We start from the raw sequence: 13,041 nt of genomic DNA on the forward strand, positions 1-13,041 counted from the left end.
GAAATCCCCCATTAGTATGGCTTCTCCTTTGCTACACGCATTTCTAATGTCATTGTATAACAGATTATTTTGCTCACCGTCTGAATCTGGCGGTCTATAGCATGCTCCTATTATTATGCCCTTTGAATTTTTGTCCGTTATTCTGACCCATATTGATTCGGTTTTATTTTCTTTGTCCAGGTTTAACACCTGGGCTTCAAGACTGTTTCTTATGTATAGCGCTACCCCTCCTCCTCTTCTGTCCTGCCTGTCTTTCCTATACAGTGTATACCCACAAATATTATATTCGTCCCCATCACTCTCAGACAACCACGTTTCTGTAACACCTATCACATCATAGTTACCTGTTAGTGCAGTAGCTTCAAGTTCTAGAATTTTGTTTCTGATACTTCTAGCATTTAGATAAATACATTTAATGGTTGTCTTACCTGAGTTGTTGTTCTTGTTTTGATGCGGTCTCCCTTCTGTTTTTTTGTTGATTTCTCCCCCCTTCCTTTCTAGTTTAAATGCTTCTGAACCTGCTCGAGGATCTTTTTTCCGAGTAGACTGGTTCCCTTGTTATTTAAATGCAGTCCATCCCATCTATACAGATAGTCCTCGTTGTAGAATGTGGTCCAATGATCAAGATAGGTGAAGCCTTCCCGTGTGCACCACGTCTTCAGCCATGCGTTTTGATTAATTATTTCCAGCTGTCCATATGGTCCTTTGCAAGGTGCCGGTAGTATACCAGAAAATACCACAGTTTTGGTTTTCTCTTTTAATTTCCTTCCTAGCTCTCTGAATTTGTTTTGCAGGGATTTTGGTCTGTCTCTTCCAATGTTGTTTGTACTGATGTGGACGACTACTACCGGGTCGTCTCCTGTTCGTTCTAGGAGCCTGTCCACGTTCTCAGTGATGTGCTTGACTGAGGCTCCCGGAAGGCAGCACACTGTTGTAGTAAGGGGGTCCAAACTGCGAATTGAACTTGCTGTGTTTCTCAATATGGAGTCCCCAACAATCATGACCTCCCTTCTTTTTGCTGTCTGGTCACCACTGTCAATGGGGTCCTGGATGTTGTTCCTTTCATTCTCTTGTTGTTGGTTCTGCTCATCAAAATTCTGAAGTGACTCAAATCTGTTGGTTGTTTTGATTTCTGGTGGTTGTGTTTGACAAAGTTTCTTTTTTTCCCTGCTTCTGCCTACCTGAACCCAGCTGTTCTGACCTTCTATCTCCCTGGTGGCTTTCAGTCTGTTAGGGGTGATGCAGACTTCCATGAATTGTGGGTGTGCCAGTTCCTCAAGATCCTCTTGCTGTCTCACTTCTTCCAGCTCCATTTCTAGCATACTTACTAGTTTATGCAAATCCTGGATCGCGCGGCACTTTACACACACTTGGTTTAGCTCCGCTGGGTTTTCTCGGATTTCCCACATCAATCAGGTGTCACAGATTACTGGCTTGAAGACCATGTTGAGGTTTTTTTTTTTTTAAGTGTAGTTTCTTCTGCAGCCGTCAACCTGCTTTCAAACTGCTTCTAAACTGCTCTGTACTTTTCCAGGCCTGTACTTCTCCCACTCGCTGTCGCTTCCACTCGCTGTCGCTGGGAAGACTGCCTCGTTTAACTGCGTTGTTCTGCTGTGCTGTTGGCTCCTCCCCTCGCCCGTGTCTCAGAACGGCACTGAATTTGAATCAGCTGCTCCGAGTTTCAGCTTGTTTGTTATCAGAAAAACACACGCGGCTGTTTGACTTTGAGCTGCTGCTGTGTTTCCCCAATGTCCTCTGTTTTCTGATTAAAGCAATTCAAGATGCAATTTCTCCTTTCTGCGTCTAAACTGCTCTGTACTTTTCCACGCCTGTACTTCTCCCACTCGCTGTCGCGTCCACTCGCTGTCGCTGGGAAGACTGCCTCGTTTAACTCATGGGAAACAGTAGATTGTGACATTGAGTGCTTGTAAAATGTTACATGCTTTTCAAACAAAGCTTTAAATTCACAGACAAATAGATCTACTGATGCCAGTGGATTTCAATGTTGTTGTTGTTGTTTCTTCTTATACTATCAGTAAATTATTTATAGCCCGGTGTGCAGAATCTATTGACATAATTAATTTACATATACAATGTTTTATATACAATTCATATCTGGTGAGGAACATAAACGTAAGTTGTACAACCTTGTTCTTTGTTTTCATCAAGTGACAGATAAAACTGTTTTATTTTTCAGGGTATGTACTTTCTGATGATCACCATGTTAGCAAGATTAATAAAAATACCAGGTTCGCTGGTACCCCAGATGCTTACTGTGTTCTTTACTGTTACGAGGAACCTGTTAATCATTTATTTTTAAAGATACACATTAATGTCATTTACTGGATAATTTCTGCATTCTATATAAGTCCATAGTGTATTATGGTCCTGCTACGGTGATAAACAATATATGCCTGTTATTCAGTGGTTGTTATTCAATGCTCAGCCATACCCATTATGAAGAGGGCATATTATATTCAGAGGATTACAGTATTCAAGAATCAACTTATGTTCTGGTCTCAAATGCAAAATGCTGTGGGTTCAATCACAGACTCGCAGATACTCCCAGTAACCTGTGCTTTGATTAGATTCCACATTACCCTTTACTGGCTGTTTGATATGTAACCAAAAAGCAGTTTCCATTTCTGTTTGCATTTTGGGAAGAACTTATGAACTATTACAATCAGAAACATATTCTGAATACTTCTTGATACTAAGGTGTAGAGTCAATCAATGTAGGACCCCCTTTCCTTTTCTTTATTTTATTTAGTCTACCAACATGAAAGACATTCCCTGAACACATCACTGCATTAGAAAGTGTGTTAACATTTAAAACAGACCTACATCACACCCTTTGAGAGTGTGTTTAAATGTCATCACAGAACAGGGAATTATATAGTTATCTATCTTTATAACATGTACCCATGACTAAGCTATACTTTCCAGAGGTACAATCCTCTCATACGTGACTTGCTCTTTCATTTACAGCTGTCTTTTGGGGAGACATTGCCTTAGATGAAGAAGACTTGAAAATGATTCAAATCGATAGAACAACTGACCTCACTCAGCACACAAATGAAAGACTAGGTCACACAACAGGTATGTATCTAAATTCTATGAAAATAATTATTGCCTTATCAAAATCCAGCACTGTTTTTAATGTGACCTATTTCCTCTACCTAGCATTGGTTTCTAACTGCATTGCTAGAATATTCCTTTCAGACCCAAGTTAGGTTATATACCATAATACTGCCAACTGAGCTTTGCTAGACATCTATTAAAAAAAAGAAGAAGAAAAGAAAAAAAAGCACATTGGCTTGATCATGGAATGGGAAGACGCTCCCGAGCCTTCAGTTTTCCTGAGCTGTATGGGGAATTACTGTGATGTGGGAACACAAACTCAAACCTTAACATAAGAAATTAATTTGAAAGTAGGGTGTCCATGAAAATTCAATTTCTTACACATGCTATTGACCCATTGCATTTCCTCTCAATACTACCTAAATAACGGCTAAAATTAAAAATTCTTACACATTCATTTTTACTTTTAGTATTAGTCATATTGTCATTATATGTACTCATGTACACTGGGCAACAACAACTTCCTTCATATTGTCTTACTGAGATTTGTTTGTTCTCAGCCTTCCTGTTGGCTGAGACATTAGAATCCATGTGAGGCTGAACTGTGCGAGACATCAATACAGAGGAGCCACAATAACTAATGCTTCATTTACTTGCTGAGTCAACTAACTTGGGATGATCTCCAGCCTTAAATACCCAACAATCCTCCCTAAATGTATTTCAAATGCAATAAAATCTTCAGTACAGTAAAAGCAGTCCAAGTAATGAAAATATAAAATTGATTTTCATGACAGAATACCATCAGTGGACTGATATTGATCTCTATAATTGCCAAAGTAGAACAAATATGAATTACATTTATACCAAAACTAATATAGTCTGACAACAATTGGAATGATGTAGACTATCTCACTATATGGAATCCAAGGTGTTAAAATATTCAACATTCCCATGTTTAATAAGCTGTGAAAGATTTCATAATAATTTAAAATTATAAGATTGAAGACAATATTATATTAGCATTTCTTTTTTTTCTTCTTTTTTTATTGATTTGGGAACTGTATATTAAAAACACCTCTAATCTGCTTTCTCCATTCCAGAGAATTATGTAGGTTAATATGAATCATGTACAAAAAAATATTAAAAAAAAAACCTGTAATATCTCTATCTCTCTTTCTTTTTCTAGGTGGCTTAGGGGAGCATGTCCTAGCCAAGAAGAAAGGATCACTTTATCAGCTTATAGACAGAATAAGAAGATTTGGTCATGGTATTTACTTGAACTGTTTCAATTCGCATACTCTCTGACACAGTATACAAGACATAATTAACCATTTGGGAACTGTCCTCTTGATGTACTGTGTAATATTGTGATTATCAAATCCTGTTGCATTTATAAAGTTGTTAGGCTCATATAAAGTGTACTTCCTGTTAATGCACCACGTTAAAAGTGCCAGATAGTTCTCAAACGATTGATTCCTTGGTAATGTATGTTAATTACAAGGCTTTAAAAATCTTTCCAACCACAAAGTCTTGTTTTTAAATTTTTGATGAGATACTTTAGAATAAAGTATTGAAATTATAGATATAAGTCAACAACAAGAAAGGTGGTCTCTCTAATTGCATTTGCAGACATTGGGAGAAAAAACACAACAAATGAAACTGGGAGCACAAAATCCTCCGGGAAAAGTAAGAAAAGCAGAGTCCCCAGAGCTGCAACTTCACGCGCTGAGAGAATATGGCCTGGAGGCGTCATCCCATTTGTTATTGGAGGCAATTTCACTGGTGAGATACTTTGCTTTTTAAAGGATAAATGTGTTTACAGAAGATGAACCGGGATATAAACATGCTGTACTTTATAGTGCCTTGTAAATCGGTTGGGGATTTTCTTATGATATAATGTGTAGATGTTTAATGATTTGTTTTGACCTTTAAAGCTCATTAAAGTTGTACTGGACTGCAAGTCATCTTGTGCTGTTCACAGAGAAGATATAATTAACATTCAATAACAAGAGACACAGGCCATGACGATGTAAGGTTTGCCTGCATTGATGGACCAACCTTCTCATGGGGTTAGAAAGCATCTATTTTCTCATCCATTCCCTGACCTTACTTTTTGAAACTTCCTAAATAGGTGCAGTGTGCAGTGTTTAATTGTGTTGTGGTTTTGGATTGTGGACTAGTATTTACTGAAACTATCAGCCCCATTTGTTTCTGGCTAAACTTCATTGCTTTAGTTTTCTTTCACAACTCATCTACCTAGCTGTCCCCGATACAAACACTTGCCTAGCCACAGGTACACATGTCCTGTTCCTGTTCAGGTCAGACAGAATGATAGGCATTACTAATTCACAGGTACTTGGTAAAGTGCAATACAAAAACACCTTCTCCACAGTATGGATATTTGGATTCTAAACTTAAATACCTGGGTTTGAAGATGATAAAATGGCAGTGTGAGTGCAAAAGTAAGGATGATAAAACACACCGACATTGGTCTTCACATGGACTAAATATGAGAACACTCTTCTACTGCTGTCGAGTTGATAAAATAGACATTGGAATTTATTAACTTGTTTTTTAATTTCATTTGGAACAAAATGTTTCACTGTCACATATTATTCTAAGCCATTCACAGAATCTGCAACATCATTAAGTTACAAAACACAATTACAAGTTGATTTACATGAGTTACTGGGCAGGATTTAAAAAAAAACAAAAAAAAAAAAAAACAGTGTCACTGTATCGAACTTGTGGTATAATACCGAGAGTTTTAGTAGCAAGTGATTTTCAAAAGAAATGTGTTAATTAAATCAATCCGTTAATGCTTTGAAATTGAGTCAATGAGGTTGTCAATGAACGCATTTTTCGTTAAAAAGCTTAATTGTCGCAGGTCACGTACATCACTTCCTGGTTCAATGACTTAATAAGGGTAAATTGTTAATCAAAATACATGTTAACGAGATAAAGCATAATTCGCTATTATGGAAACTACTAGTGTACAGCGAGACGGCTCTGTCACCTGCGAGCAGCAGTCAAATAATCTATTTTGTAAACTTCATTTAAAATTGTGCATTTTGTCATGCAGAATGTACATTTATTTACATAACTTCACATATACAATGCTGATTTCCGATTATGTGGCGTGTGGGTAAAAATCGGACAGCTCAGAAAAAAACTTTTTTATTTATCTTTTGGATGGGGCAGGGGGTAAGCCATCTGTCTATATTGGTTGGAATTTATTTTATGATGTTGACTACTACTTGTGCATGTATTTAAGTGTATACTATTGTAGGCTATAAATAAATACGTTTGAAGTGCCATTTGTGTTTATAGTTTGTAATGAACGACCCCGAACAAAACTGTATCATCTCTGCCTTTAGTGCCGAGGGTCAACGGTTCAAATCCGGACAGTGGAGAAAATAATAAGTAATAAATAAAATGCGTTAAAAAGTGATTTGTTTATTATTAATAGCATTATGATTAAACTATACTAAAGCATGTTTTTATTTACAACGAAGGGAAAACTTCTTTTTGCCGACTTTATAAGCATTTGGGCGACACAGTATAACTGTGTTAACTTAATTGTAAGTAAAAAAAAAAAAGTGATTTGGTATAATTTAATGATAACGCTATTAATAATAAATGAATCGCAGCAGTTTTTAAGTATTCTGTACATATTTCATCTAATGGTTAAAAAGTACAATGTGGTTTTGTCAGGTCTTGTTTTCAAAAATATTGGCACGGACATTATATATATATATATATTATATATATATATATATATATATATATATATATATATATATATATATATATAAACCCTTTGGAATACAATGTGTGTGTGTGTTTAATAGAGAGAAGAATACATGCATGTCTCCACTCATATGTGGTTTTCAGGATCACCTCACATTAGGTTCTAGCCAAAATTGTAGCTATTTATTATGCTGCCATAGCATTATCTTTTCACCTATTGATTCGCACCATTGCCACTGTACTTTATGCATCCCTTCCTGTGATGTCATCAGCAGTGTGTTCCAGGCTTATGGTTACAAATTGTTAAAACAAGTGAACAAATGTCATTCATAACCACAAGTATATAAAAGCCTCAAATATTTCCATAACTACAAATATTGAATTGTCTAGGCAGTCTCTGTATCGTCAGCATCACAGACACGGTCTGTTAAATTTCTTTTTTGAGGTGAGTTGTAGTCTTTCAGTAATTAAAACACTCCTTTTCCAAGTGCAAATTAACTCATGGTAAATGATGACAATTAACACAGATTTACTTTTAAATTCCCGTGCAAACAAAATAAATTGTTGCAAGAACCAGTGCTCGTTAAGACATTAACATTATTTCATAAATCAACATCATTTTGGAAATCACATTAGCATAATTATTTAATAATGAGATATGCCAAAATCAATGCTACATAATGACTTGTTGATTAAAACTGGAGTTATCATTTATGAACTTTTGAAAATCCTGCCCACAGAATTCCACATCTTGTTAAACTACCCCATCTTAGATGCTTCATATATAGGGAGAGCACCCTTGTCAACTGTTAACATTAACATTTGTGCAACAAAATAGCACCAAAAGAAAATAGGCAAAAGCAGGTGGAAGCAATACTAATATCTGCCTTTTTAATTTTTTAAAATTTTTTATTTTATTATTATTATTTCTCTAATCATTTTACAGTTGAAAAAATCCACTAAGTGAAGGGACAAGTATTGAAGATGATCCAATTGAAATAGAACTGGTTTTCTCCTGATGCTGATAGCTTCAGCTGATATAATTGATGTTTGAATGGAGATGTATCAACCACTGACTTTTAACCTGAGATGAAACACATTTACTGAGTACTCCTAGGGTTGAAAAAAAATGTAATAAATATTCATGTGACCCTTGGAAGAAATTCTAAACCAAGTCTAGATGTTGCTTAATTTTTATGCCAAAGGCTACTATTGTGTTAAATCTCATCTTGCATGGAAGTTGATGTTTGATTTGATTCCTTCAGGCAGTCAGCGAGCTATGTTCAAACAGGCCATGCGACACTGGGAAAAACACACATGTGTTACTTTCATGGAGCGGACGGATGAGGAAAGTTACATTGTCTTCACATACAGGCCTTGTGGGTAAGTTTTAGTTCCAGTCAGAATTTGTTAATCTTTATGGTAAAGTCATGAAGCAGACTGGGTGCTTCTGTAGCTTAAAGCTCCACTTGTTTTGGCATGCAGTGTTGCCTGTAATTGAAATCACCAAAACAGTTGTCTTTGGATTGTGCTCCGTCATTTATGCTTTTTATTTTCTGTTTTTAGACCTTTGAAGTTGCAAGATAGTTTTTCCTAAAAAGGCTTTTGCACACATATATGTTCCTTTCTAAAGAGCAGCTTTCCCTAATTCAGACTTTACTTTGGGTGCAGGTTAGCTGTGGTATTGTACTACGTACCAATTCTTCCATATTTGATGAGCTATCGTTAATGCGCAGAAATGGGATGGTCCTATGGTTGATATCGTTTTTGAACGAATACACAACTAATTGTCCAGCTCTCTGACTCTCCAATATATTAGGTACAATTCTTTTAGAAGATTACATTTCAGGTTTGTGTCTTAAGCATATTTAAACCTCTGAACCCTGGTTCTGATGACCATCCTTCATATCTTACAAATTAAGAATTAGGAATTTTCAAGATTACGGAGACCTAGACTTTTTATACATATCTTAGTCATATGCTACAGCATCTAATGTAAGAAAATAAGAACATAAGAAAAGTTACAAATGAGAGGAGGCGATTCAGCGCGTCTTGCTCGTTTGGTTGTTAGTAGCTTATTGATTCCAGAGTCTCATCAAGCAACTTCTTGAAGGATCCCAGGGTGTCTGTTTCAACAACATTACTGGGGAGTTTGATCCAGACTCCCACATTTCTCTATGTAAGAAAGTGCCTCCTATTTTCTGTATGGAATGCCCCTTTATCTAAACTCCATTTGTGACCCCTGGTCCTTGTTTCTTTCTTCAGGTCGAAAAAGTCTCCTGGGTCGACATTGTCAATAGCTTTTAGAATTCAGAATGCTTGAATCAGATTGCTGCATAGTCTTCTTTAAGGCTGAATAGATTAAATTATTTTAGCCTGTCTGCTTATAACATGCCTTTTAAGCCTGGAATAATTCTGGTCGCTCTTCTTTGCACTCTTTCTAGAGCAACAATATCCTTTTTGTAGCCAGGTGACCAGAACTGAACACAATATTCAAGATGAAGTCTTACTAATGCATTGTAAAGTTTTAACATTACTTCCATTTAATTAGATTACAACACTTTTCACTATATATCCAAACATTTTGTTGGCCTTTTTCATAGCTTCCCCACATTTTCTTAATGAAGACATTTCTGAGTCAACATAAACTCCTAGGTCTTTTTCATAGATTCCTTTTTCAATTTCAGTATCTCCCATATGGTATTTATTTGGACAATTTTATTTCCTGCGTGCGGTACCTTACACTTTTCTCTATATATTGTCATTTGCCATGTGTCTGCCTAGTTCAGAATGCTGTCTAGATCATTTTGAATGACCTTTGCTGCTGCAGTGATGTTTGCCACTCCTCCTATTTTTGTGCCGTCTGCAAATTTAACGAGTTTGCTTACTATACCAGAATCTAAGTCATTAAAGTAGATTAGGAAGAGCAGAGGACCTAATACTGATCCCTGTGGTAATCCACTGGTTACCTCGCTCCATTTCGAAGTTTCTCCTCTAATCTCTACTTTCTGTTTTCTACATGTTAACCACTCCCTAATTCATGTGCATGCATTTCCTTGAATCCCTACTAAGTTCAGTTTGAAAATTAATGTTTTATGCAGGACTTTGTCAAAATCTTTCTGGAAATCTAAATAAACCATGTCATATGCTTTGCAGTTATCCATTGTCGATGTTGCATCCTCACAAAGTTAGTTAGACACGATCTCCCTTTCTTAAAATCGTGGTGATTGTCTCCCAGGATACTGTTACCATATAGATAATTTTCCATTTTGGATCTTATTATAGTTTCCATATAATAGAAGTCAGGCTTATTGGTCTGAAGTTACCTGGTTCGGTTTTGTCTCCCTTTTTGTGGATCGGTATTACATTTGAAATTCTCCACTCTGTCGGTACAACCCCTGTGTCAAGAGACTGTTGCATGATCTTGGTTAGCGGTTTGTAAATAACTTCTTTCATTTCTTTGAGTACTATTGGGAGGATCACATCCGGCCCAGGGGATTTGTTTATTTTAAGAGCTTAGTCCCTTTAACACTTCTGCCTCTGTTAGGCTAAAGTTATTTAAAACTGGATAGGAACAGGTCAACATGTGGGGCATGTTGTTCGTAACCTCTTTTGTAAAAACTTATGAAAAGTAATAATTTAATATATTTAATCATTTAATAATAAACTTTATATGCTTCACCGCAGAACTGCCAGTGGCGACCTAGTGCATATCCTTTTCCAGCTTGAACCTTCTAAATATAAATTAGTTATCTTTGTGTAGATTTCCACTCCAAAGGTTTCAAAATGTGTATTTAAAATGATATAAATATGTAAATAAAAATAACGGGTAGCTAGTTTTTAAGACGTTTTTACAGGACAAGTCCACTTCTCGTTCGCACTATAAAGAGGCACAACATATGTTTTTGTGGGCATTTGTACAACATTAACGTCACGCGTGGGAAGAAAGGGCACTAAGGAGGCTTGGTGTAGGGGTGTTAGGATCTCATACAGTTGCTCCAATAAATAAGGTCAGTGGAAAAAAAAAAGAAAAAAATTATATCTATGTATATAATATCTGATTTTAGAAATTAACTTGAGTCAGTAGTGTAATAATGTATTACAAATGCCACTCTAAATTATTGGGAGTTTCTTAAGTCTCACTGGGAGATGGGAGATTGAGGTCTTACACTTGTTAATTTTATTTATTTATTTATTTGTTATATTTTTATAGCACTTTTTATAGAGAAGTATCTCAAAGCACAGTACAGTACATAGTAAAAAAATATATGTATATACAATACATTTGTAAAACACATTACTCATCTACCACAATCATACCATTAAAATAACATTCAAACAGTATAATATACACACACACACACACACACACACACACACACACACACACACACACACACACACACACACACATATGTATACATAGATAGATATACTTACATAAACACATAATAATAATAATAATAATAATAATAATAATAATAATGCAATATAAAAGTTAAACATTAAAACCCACTAAGACAAGAAAGCCATTTTATAACAGTATGTTTTCAGTCTTGACTTAAAAACTATAATGGTCCCAGCTTCCCAGATGCAGGCAGAGCATTCCACAATTTAAGAGTTTTACAAGAAGAAGCCCACCTCCCATGTTGATTCCATTGACCCTGGGAATAACCAGTAAAAAACATTGTCCTCAGCTCTAAGCCAAGTTTCAGTTAAAGCTAAAATATCCAGGTTAAAGTCCTTAATAAAATCCTGAATTAAAGGCGCTTTATTAGAGAGAGATCTAACATTAAATAAAGCTAGGCATAAAGTTGTATTATCAGAGGCGTGCAGTTGGGCAGAGGTAATAGGGATTTGATAAAGATTACTAAAACAAACACCACAGGGTCTGTTAAAAGGCAATACATACTGTGAGTGGTAAGATATTATAACTTAATTTTTTCTTTTTTTTTTTTTTTTTAACATTCAGCACAGGGCAAACCTCTTTAAATCCCTTCCCCTCCCCAGTTCCTATCAGGAGTCCTGATGAAATCAGGAGACTTGGCAAGTCTGTAGATGCAATACTGAACTGGTGTTAGGCTGTGGAGAACAGCATTATTAAACGTATAGTAGAAATAATTTCAACAGTAAGTAAGCTACTTTGATGCATTTCCCCCTGGGAATATGGATGGGGGAAATGTACTGCCCTGTATCAGTGAAACCTTAATCCTTCACAGACTTTACCAGATGTTGATTTCCATCAGCAGTTATATTGCTCACTTAGTCAATTATTATTTTTTATTTTTTTTTGATGTCTATATCAAACCCAGCAGTGTCTTAAACCCTCGTCATTGTGTCAGTTTTGCTTAGCTGCCAACTCCACAGCTGGTTTAAATGCTGAAATATACATGCCCCTGAATCCAGCCAAACCAGATGAAGCTTTAATTGTGGCCAGTTTGTGTTCAGGGGTTCATCTGGTTCAAATGATTGCATCTTTTGCAACTAGTTACCACTTGTCCCAAGAATTGACAGAGAACGAGACTATAAATAATTGTGCCTTAAATATGTAACATGCTATACAGAGGTCACAATATTAGTCTCTCTCTTTACCATTTGTCACTCTTTCTGTGCTATCATTAGTGAATACCAAACACTAAACAGAATTTATCACTTGTATAAATAGATACAATCCTGAACTGGTGTCTGAGGTAATAAAGATTAGGCAGATCAGCAGTCCAGCTGCTTTACTCTTTTCTCTGACTGCAGGTTTGGCTGAGTTGATTTTCAAGATGGCTGTAAAGGTGGATAACTCGTTGGTCCAGGGAGACGTGCAATATATCATATCACATTTTATAGGAGAGCTGTCTGATGAAAACAGATGTGCACCTCAAATATGTGATGTAATGTACATAAGTAGGCATTTGGTTTCAAATCCCATAGTTATCACAATATGAATCATGACTTGGAAGTAATCTTGGCCTGCTGCCAAATTAGAAAATGGTATAAAAAAAATAAAAAGGTTGGGGTTTGTACCTTCTTTGTGGTTAAAGTTCAGATTTCTCCTCTTCTCTAATGGCTTGTTGGTTTAAGTGCTTTTTAGTACTTCTTGTCTGCGCTCCAGTAATACCAGATAAGTGTTTGTGTTTTTTTTCTGCTAGGTTTACATGTCCTTTGAGAACATTGCCAACTCTGGAGCACTCTTGTTCAGGTTAAGTTGTAAGTCTGGCA

The 13,041-nt window shown here is 36.1% G+C and overlaps 1 protein-coding gene across 4 annotated transcripts in view; it reads left to right on the top strand.

Annotated features, from left to right (window-relative positions):
* tll1 (tolloid-like 1) overlaps positions 1-13,041 on the top strand; it is an 82,646-nt gene that overhangs the window by 25,033 nt on the left and 44,572 nt on the right. For all 4 annotated transcript variants that reach the window (XM_041219945.1, XM_041219936.1, XM_041219952.1 and 1 more), the window contains 4 exons: positions 2,989-3,099; positions 4,268-4,348; positions 4,711-4,863; positions 8,097-8,214. In XM_041219945.1, the coding sequence (XP_041075879.1) occupies positions 2,989-3,099; positions 4,268-4,348; positions 4,711-4,863; positions 8,097-8,214 (463 nt within the window). The remainder of the gene's footprint in view (positions 1-2,988; positions 3,100-4,267; positions 4,349-4,710; positions 4,864-8,096; positions 8,215-13,041) is intronic.

The sequence above is a fragment of the Polyodon spathula genome, chromosome 2, assembly GCF_017654505.1.
Source record: "Polyodon spathula isolate WHYD16114869_AA chromosome 2, ASM1765450v1, whole genome shotgun sequence".
NCBI classification, from domain to species: Eukaryota; Metazoa; Chordata; class Actinopteri; order Acipenseriformes; family Polyodontidae; genus Polyodon; species Polyodon spathula.